This window comes from Natrix helvetica, assembly GCF_964273705.1.
Source record: "Natrix helvetica genome assembly, chromosome: 6".
Lineage (NCBI taxonomy): Eukaryota > Metazoa > Chordata > Lepidosauria > Squamata > Natricidae > Natrix > Natrix helvetica.
The window spans coordinates 39,581,260-39,594,132 of NC_138553.1; the positions used below are offsets into that span (position 1 = coordinate 39,581,260).

At 41.0% G+C, this 12,873-nt stretch overlaps 1 protein-coding gene across 5 annotated transcripts in view; it reads left to right on the forward strand.

The window, feature by feature from the left end:
- LOC309394682 (uncharacterized protein C12orf50 homolog) overlaps positions 1 to 12,873 on the forward strand; it is a 34,366-nt gene that overhangs the window by 17,501 nt on the left and 3,992 nt on the right. For 4 of the 5 annotated variants that reach the window (XM_081958146.1, XM_081958147.1, XM_081958149.1 and 1 more), the window contains 7 exons: positions 819 to 977; positions 2,800 to 2,877; positions 2,984 to 3,094; positions 5,060 to 5,170; positions 7,898 to 8,005; positions 11,079 to 11,186; positions 11,744 to 11,947. In XM_081958146.1, coding sequence (XP_081814272.1) covers positions 819 to 977; positions 2,800 to 2,877; positions 2,984 to 3,094; positions 5,060 to 5,170; positions 7,898 to 8,005; positions 11,079 to 11,186; positions 11,744 to 11,947 — 879 coding nt within the window. Of the gene's footprint in view, positions 1 to 818; positions 978 to 2,799; positions 2,878 to 2,983; positions 3,095 to 5,059; positions 5,171 to 7,897; positions 8,006 to 11,078; positions 11,187 to 11,743; positions 11,948 to 12,041; positions 12,692 to 12,873 lie in introns of those variants that run through there. The other variant, XM_081958150.1, reaches the window with a different exon arrangement.

Sequence of the window (12,873 nt, forward strand, 5' to 3'; positions counted from 1 at the left end):
AAATGTGCTTTCGAACTGCTAGGTTGTCAGAAGCTGGGGCAAGTAACAGGAGCTCACTCCATTACGCAGCACTAGCGATTCGAACTGCCGAACTGCTGACCTTTCTGATCAACAAGCTCAACCACTGAGCCTCTTGCAATTCCTTCCTCTCCAATGAATGTCTTTTTTTTAATCTGCTTCTTGCTAATTATCCCAGCATTGGGCTGAATATCCCAATGGACGAGGAAGTGGGGAACAAAAATTTCCCTTTTACCTGGCTTCGTCTTGAGTCTTGGAAATCTTCTCTAATAATAACAACTCAGTCAGTTGTTTGGGAGTATATTCTTCTGATACTGTAAAGCAAAGGAAAGTCAGTGTAAACTCATAAACACAATTACAGTCACATGATTTATACCTAGTGATTGCTTCACTTAACAATTGAATTGCTGGAACTAATTGTGGTTGCTGAACAAGGACTACCCATACAATTCATGTAATTATTATATTTTATGCTACCAGAATCATTTATTCTGAAGCAGGTAGAATAATATGTATTAATTGTCTGGAACACTTAATGAACCAAGGCTGAAATCCTACCTGTACTTAACAGAAAGTTATTCTAATTGAACATGTAACAATGTTATCTTACGCCATTGTGAATAGGATTGCATACTATTAAGTTAATTGATTGATTTTTGGTTAATGGTTCAAGTGATAATATGCATTCTAAATATAATGATTAAATTTTGTTTTGGCTTTTATGAGTGAGTTAAGTCTGTTAAACTCTTCAAAGTCTCAATTCAAAAATTTTATACTGAATTTAAAGTTATTTCCAATAGATTCCACATTGCAAGGGGAAGTTCAGGAAGGAATTTTGCATGCTGCTCAAAATCAAGATTCCACAAAAGGTCAGGAGAATACATTAAGGCCTATTCATCCCCCACTTATTATTACTATCAATCTTGAGGAGGAGGAAGAGGAAGAACAAGAAGAAAAATGTAAATATATTTTTCAAACATTCATGTTTCTCTGCATACTGTCTTTTAGAAAGAGATGAAGACTACCGTAAATCCCAACATGCATATTCTTGCCTTTCTTTTTCTTAGCTTACCTATATGTGTCTAAAATATTGCCTACTCTTAAATTTGAAGACATACATAGTTAAAAAAGGAGATGAATGCTCTTCTTTAAAAAGTCGATAAATGGGTTTATATATATATAAATATATATATGAAATATATATATATATATTTCATGCAGAATAAAATATGGTTTCGGAAATGCTTTCCAATCCTTTAAAAGGAGCTTGATTCTGGGGCAACAATATTAGAAAGGGAGAAGGAAGATAACTTAGAATGGAGCTTAGAATGAAACATTCTGAAAGGACTCCGGCTTGCATGGGGATTTTTCTATTATTGCTGTTCTATATTTTGTGAGTGGCATAGTGACCTAGAGGTGGATTTCTCGCCTCACAATCAGATGGCTGTGAGTTCAGTGTAGTGTCAGATTTTCTTTCTCTGGGCAAAATGAGTAATTGTCTACTGCAAACTCTGCATAGGCGTCAGGAAGGGCATCCAGCCAGTAAACGCTCACTTCCATTCAGTCACCTTGACTCCAATGCAAGGGACTACAAGGTCATTAAAAGAAAAAAATGCTTTATATTTTGTCCATAGTCCCAGGAAAATTTATATATTTTTTTACTTTGAACTTTCTTTTGTCATCTTGTACCATTCATCCAAATTTGGCTCTGTTTTACTAGCTTTCAGAGACTTATTCAACTGATGGACAGTCTGAAGACCTTTTACATAATTTCTCTCCAACTCTGTTGAGATGGAAAGACTAAGAAGGAAGGAAAAGCATATAAAGTATAGATTCTGGAATTCTTTCTAAGTTCTTCTCAGCAATAGCCATTAAAAAGATCTCTGTGTTTTCCCATGTAACAAAATAACATGGTGCATGCATGTGCTTCAGTGGTGGGTTGCATGCGGTACAGGCGTACTGGAGCCTGCCCGGAGCACTGGGTACCGCTTCAGTACGGTGCTCCGGAGGGCCCACCCACCTGCGCTCCTTACCTGTTTTAAAGTCTTCAGTGCTTCCACGCACGGCGTGGACAGCGGCTGCATGATGCTCTGCCGAGCAGCTGGAGCATCGCGGAGGCTAGTGGAGGCGTCGCTGGACGGTAAGTCGCATGCTCGTGCGCTGCATGCATCCATGTGGACGACGCCGGCCCCATTCCAACCGTACCAGTTGGAACAGGATCCGGAACCCACCACTGATGTGCTTTTGCTTCTGTTGTGCCATTGTGTCAATGTGTGCCCTGGAAATCTTAGGGCCAGTTGCATACACTCTGTCTTGGGACTCAGAGAGAATGGGGCCGAGAATGATACAGTTAGTAACATTCCAGCAAATGTGCATCTCCTCCTCCATAGGAGAAGATTTTTCTCACTTGAGGGATTTTTTTTTCTGGAATATTTTCTTTTGCAACTTTGACCAGATGTGGCTCTTTTTTTGAATTCATAAACTTAATACTTGCCACACAGCAAAATGTCATCTTTACATATTTTTTGATAAGGATATTTTGAGCCTCTTTACTTATTTTTTCTTATGCCCAATTGGGAAGGAAAGAATGAAAGTGGGGAATAGGAGCTCTTTAGAAAAATAATAATCTAGCTTTTCCTTTTAAACCTATTCAGTCAGTAAAAGAAAGATTTCCTTTTGTATTATAAATGTAAATGCAATTCAGATTTGCTTTATATGGCACAGGAAAAAGCCTGGAAAGAATTTTATTACGAATAACTTTTTAAAAATTGTTCCATACAGATGCATCTTATTTATTGTCAAAGACACCAGAAGATATAGAAGAAGAAAAGGCAATAAAGGAAATGTGCTATAAATCTGGTAAGAATCTTATTGTTATATCAACTTAGAACATTGGTGCATTTTTTAAGCTGATATAACAATAACAATTTTTTTCTTTTCTTTTGTCTTTTTGTGGACGAAACAGGAGAATATTATAGAATTCAGACTTCTCAGGAAAATAATTTAACAAAAAATTCTTCAGTGCTGGAGAATGAGCTCATTAAACCTATGGAAACATGCAGAGAATTACAAGAAGGCAAGGAATAGAACAGTTGAAGTTTTTTAATTTTGGATCTTAAATGTTGTTTTATCTTTTTAAATATAAGAAATATTCACTGTTAAAAATTGACATTGACATATTGTTTAGAGGTAGACTCCAGGAAGAAGCCCAAATTTAAACTCTGTACTTGCCAATTAAAAGTACCAATTAACAGATGTCACAATGGGGAATTTGCCAGTTACCTGAGTAGAAACCTCTCTTAAGTATAAAACCTGCTGCTAGTCAGAGTTGAAGATATTAGGTTGTGCCAAGAGTGTAACTTACTTCAGCTTAAGAGCTGTAACAGGCTTTGCATACTATGTTATTTCAAAATAAGTGGATAATGCCCAACATGGAATGGTTTTCTTTAGGGGAGTGGGTGTAAGACTGGAGATTTGAAAGATGATTCAGAGCCTCCTGTCTATTAGGGTTGGGACCTTCTGATTATTGGGTTCTGGAAGTCAGGAAAGGGCAGAGGTGGTATTCATCCAGTTCTGACCAGTTCTAGTGAACCGGTAGCAGAAACTTTAAGTAGTTTAGAGAACCGGCAAATACCACCTCTGACTGGCTCCGCCCCCATCTATTCGCTGCTTTCTGAGTCCCAGTTGATCGGGTGGGTCTTCTTCTGTTGCCCTGCACAGGAGAATGGAGCTGGAAAGCAGGTTAGTGGGGTGGGGAAGGAATGGAGATTTTACAGCATCCTTGCCCTGGAGTGGGGTGGAAATGGAGATTTTACAGCATCTTTGCCCTGGAGTGGGGTGGAAATGGAGATTTTATAGTATCCTTGCACTGGGGTGGGGTATAAATTGAGATTTTACAGTATCCTTGCCCTGGAGTGGGGTTATAAATGATTTTACAGTATCCTTGCCCTGGAGTGGGGTGGAAATGGAGATTTTACAGCATCCTTGTCCTAGAGTGGGATGGAAATTGAGATTTTACAGTATCCTTGCCCTGGAGTGGGGTTATAAATGATTTTACAGTATCCTTGCCCTGGAGTGGGGTGGAAATGGAGATTTTACAGCATCCTTGTCCTAGAGTGGGATGGAAATTGAGATTTTACAGTATCCTTGCCCTGGAGTGGGGTGGAAATGGAGATTTTACAGCATCCTTGTCCTAGAGTGGGATGGAAATGGAGATTTTACAGTATCCTTGCCCTGGAGTGGGGTATAAATGGAGATTTTGCAGTATCCTTACCCTGGAGTGGGGTCTAAATTGAGATATTACAGTATCCTGCCCCTCGAATGGAGTGTAAATGGAGATTTTGCAGTATATCCGTCCCCTGGAGTAGGGAGGGAATGGGGATTTTGCAGTATCCTTCCCCTGCCATGCATACCAAGCCTCGCCCACCAAGCTACACAGAAACAGTAATAAAAATTTTTTGAATCCCACCACTGCGAAAGGGGATTTGATAGTCAATATGTTTTATTTTTCCAACTCTGAATTACATGAATAAATAATATCTGTATCTTTGTATGTAAAAAAGAAATACAGTATAGCCTTTTGGTTCCCCAGTTAAAGTATACTGAATACTTAGATGGATTGATGGAAAGTTATAGTAGTCCTATTATAATTTACTATAATATGTGAACCTTACTCTAAGTTCAATTGAGCATTATGCAATTAGCTATGTGTAGAAATGTGCTACATGATGGCTTTTTAAAGAATTAAAACATTTTACATTATTATTATGTTCATTTATTTCAGACACTTTACTCATGGAATTAAGTAAAATAGTCATTAGTCATATTTTATTAATTGTTCCTAGGAAAATCCATCTTTATAGAAAAAAATGATAAGTAGAACTTAGTAGTTTCATACTTATGACCCCCAAATTGCCAATAAGTAGAGGTCTAAAACCTATAGAACAGTAGGCAATGCTATGATAATAGCTGTCCCTACAGAAAACTATTCCTAATGCATGCAGTTCAATAACTTCACAGTTTCTCTCTCTCGCCATTCTAGGTGATGGTGTTGCAGTTCCATCAAAGATTAACATTATAGAAAGGCAAACAAAAATAACAGCCTCAGTGGACAGTTGCTCTAAATCTGAACTTAGTGCCTTTGAAAATGGAGGTAATTATTTAAAATACAATTTCTACATTTAGATTCTTATAACTGACAATGAAATAAGTGTGTAGCAACCTGCATTTAGACACACACACACACACACACACACACACACACACACACTCATATATATATATACACACACAAACTACTTAGTTTGCAGAAACCTTGCTCAGTCTTTTTTCATTTTCCAATTTAATGAAGCAATGCCATCTGTCTTTATTTAATTTTATTTAAAGAAGCTTTGGGATTGTTTGAAAGCTACATTTACCTTCTCTTCTCAGACTGCAATTTTTGCATCCTTTCTCTATTGAAACCACCAACAATAGAGACAAAGAGGGAGAATGAGAGGGAGAGAGACTTGGGATTTGAATCAACATATTACAAAATCACCTGCATTGTTGTTCTTGAATAGAGATGCCGCAGGTTTCAGAACAAAAGAAAAGGATTCTCCATCAGAACAAGCAAGATAATATTGGGTGGCAGGTTGGGGGAAGCTGCTGAATAAGAGTCCCCAGCAAGGATATTGGTGTAACCATCTGTAAGAAAAAAAAGGAATATGGAGGTGAACATTCAATTATTTCCAAGCAACTGAGTTCTCGTGTGCTTTGTACAGAATCAGTAACTAAAATACCGCAGCGTTATTTCCCAGACAAACAATGCCATTCTAAAAGAAACTCTAGCCCCTTTGAGATGCAATGCCCCAAATTTCTTAATACCATGTTTCCCCGAAAATCCAACCTGTCCTGAAACTAAAGCCTTGCCACATTTTTCACGTGGGCAAAAATATAAGCCCACTCCTGAAAATAAACCCCCTGGACAACCCCCCCCACTCCGGTCAGGCAGAGCATCACTCACTGACATAGTGGTATCCTGAAGGCACCAAGCTGCAGGAGCCGGGGGGGGGTGAGTAAGGTGCTCACATTGCTTGCCGCCTTCGGGATACCGCCAAGTTGGGGAGTGGCGTTCTGCCTGGCTGAAGGGGGGAGTTGCTGGGTGGCTGCTCCCTTGCAAACTGGCTCCCGAAGAGCCGGGCACAGCCTCAGGGATGGAGCAGCCATGAGGTGAACAAGCTCACAAGCAACCGCCTGGCAAACCCCCTCTCCAGCCGGGCAGAGCGCCATTCACTGACTCGGGGGGTATCCCTAAGGTGCCAAGCGACGTGGAGTCTGCTCTATGGTTGTGGGCTGGCTATTGGAAGACTCTGTAAGAGAGTCTTTCAGACAGAGAGTCTTCCAGCAGCCAGCCCACAACCATAGAGCACACTCCTAGAGCGGCCACTGCTGGAAGACTTGGCAGCCGAGTTTGGGAGTTTGGAACCGAAGAAGACGTTATGCTTGGAGTGCGGGGGACAGCGGTGGCTGCTGCAGGGAGAGCTGGGCACGGACATGTTGAGGCTAGGAGGCATGCATGCTGGGGGCGGAATATGTGCTCGTGCAACCCCCTTCTCCAGGCAGGCAGAGCTCCATGCACTGACCTAGGAGGTATCCCTAATGTGCCAAGCCTGGGGAGTGGGCAGAGCACCACGCGGCTTGGCGCCTTAGGAATACCCCCTAAGTCAGCGAATGGTGCTCTGCCTGGTTGGAGAGAGGGTTTGCCAGGCGGTTGCTTGTGAGCTTGGTCACCTCATGGCTGCTTCGCCCCTGAGGCTGTGCCCGGCTCTTCGGGAGCCAGTTCGCAAGGGAGCAGCCACCCGGCAACCCCAAAACAATAAGCCCTCTCCTATAATATGCCCAAGGCCATATTTTGTAAGTAAAAAGAAAATAAGACCCTGTCGTATTTTCGGGGAAACACGGTATGTTAGCACTCCTGATAAGCTTTGTATCACTTCTTGTTTTTGCTTTCGGATGTCAACTCTTTGTAAACATTCACTGTAGTTATTTGTAAAGAGAAAGCTACATAAAGTATACATCTATATGTACATAGGCTTCCTTATAAGCCAAGTTCCTACTTTATTAGGACAACGTTATGTTGTTATCCTTATTATGATGATTAGATTTACATCATCCCTTTATTTCTGTATAACCCAAGGCAGTGTACATCATGGGAACATGTTTCCATGTATTACTTTACCCCCCCCTCAAAAAAACCTTGTGAGGTGGGTTATATCTTCTGTATAGGCCAGGGCTGTCAAATTTATGGCCTGCAGGCCAGATGCGACATGTACTGGCCATACTCATGCCAGGTTCAGTGAAGGGGAAAAAAGTAATGTCACATGACATCTTCATGACGCTGCGAGTTTGACACCCCTGCTGTAGGCAATTCTTCTGAATATACAATTGCAGGAAAGAAGTAGCATGATTTGAGTTAGCATTTTAGGTGTGATATCAACTGACTATGGCTATTGATTGCAAAATTTTCCAACCTCTTCCTTTCATGTTAGATGTGGCATGTGTTTATAGTTTGTTTAAAATAAGCAGAAGGCCTTTGAATAGAAACAATAAAACATCTTCTTACAGGTTTGCAATATCACTGCAGTGATTCAGGCACATGAAAGTGTTATTGCCATTGGCTTTACATAGGATCCATTGATGCTCATACCATGGAATCACATTTCATTTTGTTAGTTCAAACAACTTGTTTCATGTGCATATTTTACCATTCATTGCTTTTCCATTTAAAGGGAAAAAAGCAGACATCTAGAATACTATTTTTTAATTTCTTCCTTTTGTATGTTTCTTGTTATTGTTTCATTTTCTCTGATAATTCTGTGATATATCTGTTTCTCCATAGGAGGTGATTGTTACTTGTCACAAAGAAATATATTTGTTGAAGGGATACAAAACAAAATGTTCAATGGAGAAAAGCAATTTACCATGCTAAAGTGTTTAAACGTTAAAGGTATTCAGAACTCATGTCTCACCTTTTTTTTTCTCAATGGAAAAATAAATATATGTACTGTCTTAAAACATTCAAGCAAAGGATTTGGCTAAAATATACCCCAGAAAAATTGTTAATTTTAGGCGTCTTGCCGAAAAGGTTAGATCTCACTCAAAAGGGTGATTTGAGCCATGTATTTCTTATATGATGCCATAATTGGGGAATTATCTTGATATATTCTTGTGTTGGTGGCATTGTACCACTGGATGAGGATATGACCCTTCAAGGGAAGAAATGCCTTTTCAGAATGGCAATCATTGCTATATTGTTTTTGAAAAACAGCTCTGCACTAATATTGGTTGTGATTTTTGGCATAGTTCCTGGTAGTACTAGTATTAATATGCTTAATACTGTAGTAATATGATTAGGTTTAACTACTTAATGTACCATCAAATCAACCCCTTAGACCTTCTCGGGGATGATCTGTCCCTAACCAGGTCTTCCAATTGTGCCTCATCTTAGGAACATTGTAGAATAAGCCCCAAATAAGGCTAACTTAACTGCGATACAAATATAAATTCTGTCTTATTTAATTTGCACCATTGTTAGTTCACTGTAACCCCTGGCCACTTGTGTGCTAATATTGGAAACTGCTGCTGCTTTTGTTTGCTTCAGCCAGTGTTCATATACTTGGATGAAATATATAAAATGCTTTAAAAAAGTATCAATTGAACTACTATTATAATCAGTGACGTGCGGTGATGTTTATGACTGGTGAGGCTGGTGACGTCATCAAACCGTGTGGTTGCTCCGATCGCACAGGCGCAGCCCAAACGGAGAAGTTTCTTTTCTCAGAAATGTCAGAAAGGGACAGACAGGCTGCCGCAGCTCCACTGAAAAGACATTTCTGAGAAGAGAAACTTCTCCTTTCTCCTCCTTCCCCCCCCTTCTAGCACTGACGTTGTTACCTAGGCATTTTTTGCATCGGGCGAGCCCGGGATCCTTGCAAGGGGAATAGGAAAATGTGTGCAGGCAGCTCCTCAGCAGCGCACAGCCGCAGATTAGCGCAGCCGTGATTCCCTTCCCCTGCACACGTGGTCCCATTCCTCTCCTTCCTAAGTCAACATGAAGGGGACCGCAGCTGCGCTGATTGAGGCTGGAGCTGAGGAGCCGCCTGCACGCGTGGTCCCATTCCCCTTGCAAGGATCGTGGGCTCGCCAGATGCAAAAAAATGCCTAGGTAACATCATCAGTGCTAGAAAGGAATGGGCAGGGAGAAGGAGGAGAAAGGAGAAGTTTCCCTTCTCAGAAATGTCAGAAAGAGGCAGGCAGGCTGATGCAGCTCCACTGAAAAGACATTTCTGAGAAGAGAAAATTCTCCTTTCTCCTCCTTTCCCCCTCCCCTTCTAGCACTGATGATGTTACCTAGGCATTTTTTGCATCGGGCGAGCCCGCGATCCTTGCAAGGAGAATGGGAAAACGTGTGCAGGCGGCTCCTCAGCACACAGCCTCAATAAGCGCAGCCGCGGTCCCCTTCATGTTGGTTTAGGAAGGAGTGGAATGGGACCACGTGTGCAGGGGAAGGGGATTGCGGCTGTGCTAATCTGAGGCTGTGCGCTGAGGAGCCGTCTGCACACATTGTCCCATTCCCCTTGCAAGGATCCCGGGCTCGCCCGATGCAAAAAATGGCAAGATCGGCATACTTGGGGCTGCTGCTGAGATGTCCAGGGAGGCTAAACCAAGCCGCGCGCCTCTCCCAGCCACTTTCGCGGCTTCCCGGAGTATTTTTTTTTATTTTCATGATGAGAGTGGTGCGGCTCTGCCTCCCCTGCCTCCCCTGCCTGCACGTCACTGATTATAATAGCAATAGAAAAAGAGAGCTCTGAAGATTTACAGTAGGTCCTCTGTTGAATATTGATTTGAACAAAATGTTCAGTAATACTGACTTCTGATACCTTTGCTTTTTCTAGAAGAAAGCATATATTTTATTAGCCACTGAGTAGAACAATTAGTGGATAAATACACTGTAGATCACCCTGGAGATCCTGTTTCTTTTTTATACTTTTGCAGCTATTAGCAATGGTTTGACCTTGCTCCAGAGTAAACTGTTTTTTCAGTTTAAAAATACTTCAGACCCTGTTAGGGAATTTCTGTATTTGTAGGTCATTTCATTTGCCAGTTTGGCAACTAGAACTGAATAGCAATAGTCAAAGAGACAACCACTAGACCAGCGATGGCGAACCTTTTTTGGCTCTCATGCCCCAAGAGGGGGGAGTGCAGGGGGTGTGTGTGCAGGCGCGCCACACCCATAATGCAACGTGCGACCCCCCCCCAGTGCGCATGCATGACAACACGCAACCCCCCCCATTTTACATGCTTTTTTCGCCCTCCCCAGGTTCCAGAGGCTTTATAGGAGTCTGGGGAGGGCGAAAAGAGCCTCCCCCGCCCCCCCGGAGGCTTCAGGGATCGTCTGGATGGTCCCTGAAGCCTTCGGAACGCTTAAAACGACCCTCCGAGCAACCCGGAAGTCACTTCCGGTTTGCTTGGAGGGTCGTTTTAAGCGTTCTGAAGGCTTCAGGGAAGCCTCCGGGGGGGCGGGGGAGGCTCTTTTCGTCCTCCCCAGTCTCCTATAAAGCCACTGGAGCCTGGGGAGGGCGAAAAATGGCTTTTAAAAAGGTGAACTTAGCGCCTCACGTGCCCTGACAAATGGCTCCGCGTGCCACTTGTGGCATGCGTGCCATAGGTTCGCCATCACTGCACTAGACAATACCTGTAAATAAAGTAACAGGTAGTAATATTGATGCTATAAATATCAGGCCATTATATTTCTGGAATGAGTATTAAAAGATGTCAAAACTATGGATAGAATTCTTGGATCATGTGCTAACATGGGAACAGAGGCCACAGATAATCCTGATTCAGAGTGCTAAGAGAAACTATGATTCCTTTGAGATTTAATAAATTGCATAAACCTACTAGAAAGATTATTCAAGAAATCATGTAAAACAATGGCAGTGGAGTAGGTCTGTCTGTTGGCTTCCTTACTAATTGTTACTCTAGAACTGAACAACACAATCCTAACATTTTTTTCCCAGCTACAAGCCATACGGAAAGCATCAAGAAGCATCATTTTAAGGGAGTAAAGAAAAAGAAATGGCTATCTGAGGAGTCCAAAAATTTTCCCGCCCCTTTGACAGCAAAAGGTATTTCAAAGGAGCTTTTTGAATCATTCCAAATAGCACAGTCTGCCCTATCTTACCATTTTCCATCACCAGCAGTGGTGGGATACGACTGGTACGCTCCGGTACATGCCCACCCACCTGCCTGCTCTCCTTACCTCTATTTGAGCTGACTGGAGCATTTGCACATGCGCTGGGGCGTATGGTGCCTGTGCGACACTCTGCCGAACAGCTACAGCATTGTCGGTGGTGGGTATGCATGCGCTGCGCACATGCTGTACGCCCAGCCCCATTGCAGCATACCGGTTACAACGGGAGCTGAAACCCACCACTGATCATCAGACACACTCTACTAAGATGGAACTCTCTATTAGGACCCAGTATTTAATTCTTTTTTCAATATGAGTGATGGATAACTTAGTCCTCCACAAAGTGCTGGTCTACTTCCAGCTGGGATGTTCTGGGTTCATGGATGACTAAATTGGAATGGATTTCCCATCCTTGCAGTTTACTGTATGTTGAGTCCTGAGTACTTTCTTGCATGTTGGGGAAAATATTGATTGTTTTATTATCTCTTGCAGCAATGCATACTTCAAACTCTAAAAGTAAAGGAAATTGCCAACAAAATGATCAAATCAAGAATGCTGAGAATGCCTCTTATGTTCCTTCTCAGAGAGCCAATGGGAGAAGTATTTCCTTGAGTGCTCCAATGGCTGGAAGGTCACAAAATCTCACCTTTGCTAAAATTGGGGTAGCCAAAGAATCCAAAATGAATTTATCTACAGGTGAGCATCTAGCTTCATAAGATTTATTGCTGATATGGGCATCAGTATCCTAACGAGATGCTACGCTAATTAAATAATACTATTGCTTCATCAGTAAAGGTTTTTCAGCCGTGATGCAGTGTCCTAAAGCTTTCAATGTTGCCACTTGGTCTCTACAAGGAAGAGACAGCTACCTCCTGTTCACTGAAGTATATTTACTGTAACAGTCATTACTACTTTTTAATATTGTTTGTGATTATTTTGAAATCTTACTTTACATTAATGATATGTCATTAATTCTGTTTCTTGCTCTAGTCTAGTTTTTATGATTTGCATCTAATTCTTAGTATATGAAATATTTGCCCCAATTCGTAATGTGTTATGTAAATGCAACAATTGTGGTTTGCAAACTATAGCCTATGGCTTAGTCCACAAACCAGGATTAAACAAATCAGAGGTAACTTAAATAAACACAGCTGCAAAATTTTAACCTCTTCTTTAGCTCATGTAGGGATGTTGAGTATTACTTTTCATTTATGTTAATCACCTTTTTTCTACAAATAAAAAAAAATTACAGGGAAAGTTTCAATTCAGGTTTATCCCCTCTAGCCTTGTTATTGAATATTTATTCATGTAATAGATTTTAATCTTAATTTTATCATGCTTCTACTCTCCCTTTTCATTTAGTTACTTTATTCACTAGTTATTTTTATCTTTTTTTCAAAAATGATAAATAACATTTAAAAGGATATATATATATATATATATATATAGATAGATAGATAGATAGATAGATAGATAGATAGATAGATAGATAGATAGATAGATAGATAGATATAGATATAGATATATAGATATAGATAGCACAGAGGATTAGTAATAGGAGACTGGAATAATCCAGACTAATTATAACACACTATACTGTTGTCACTTTCAGGGGGAAAAAA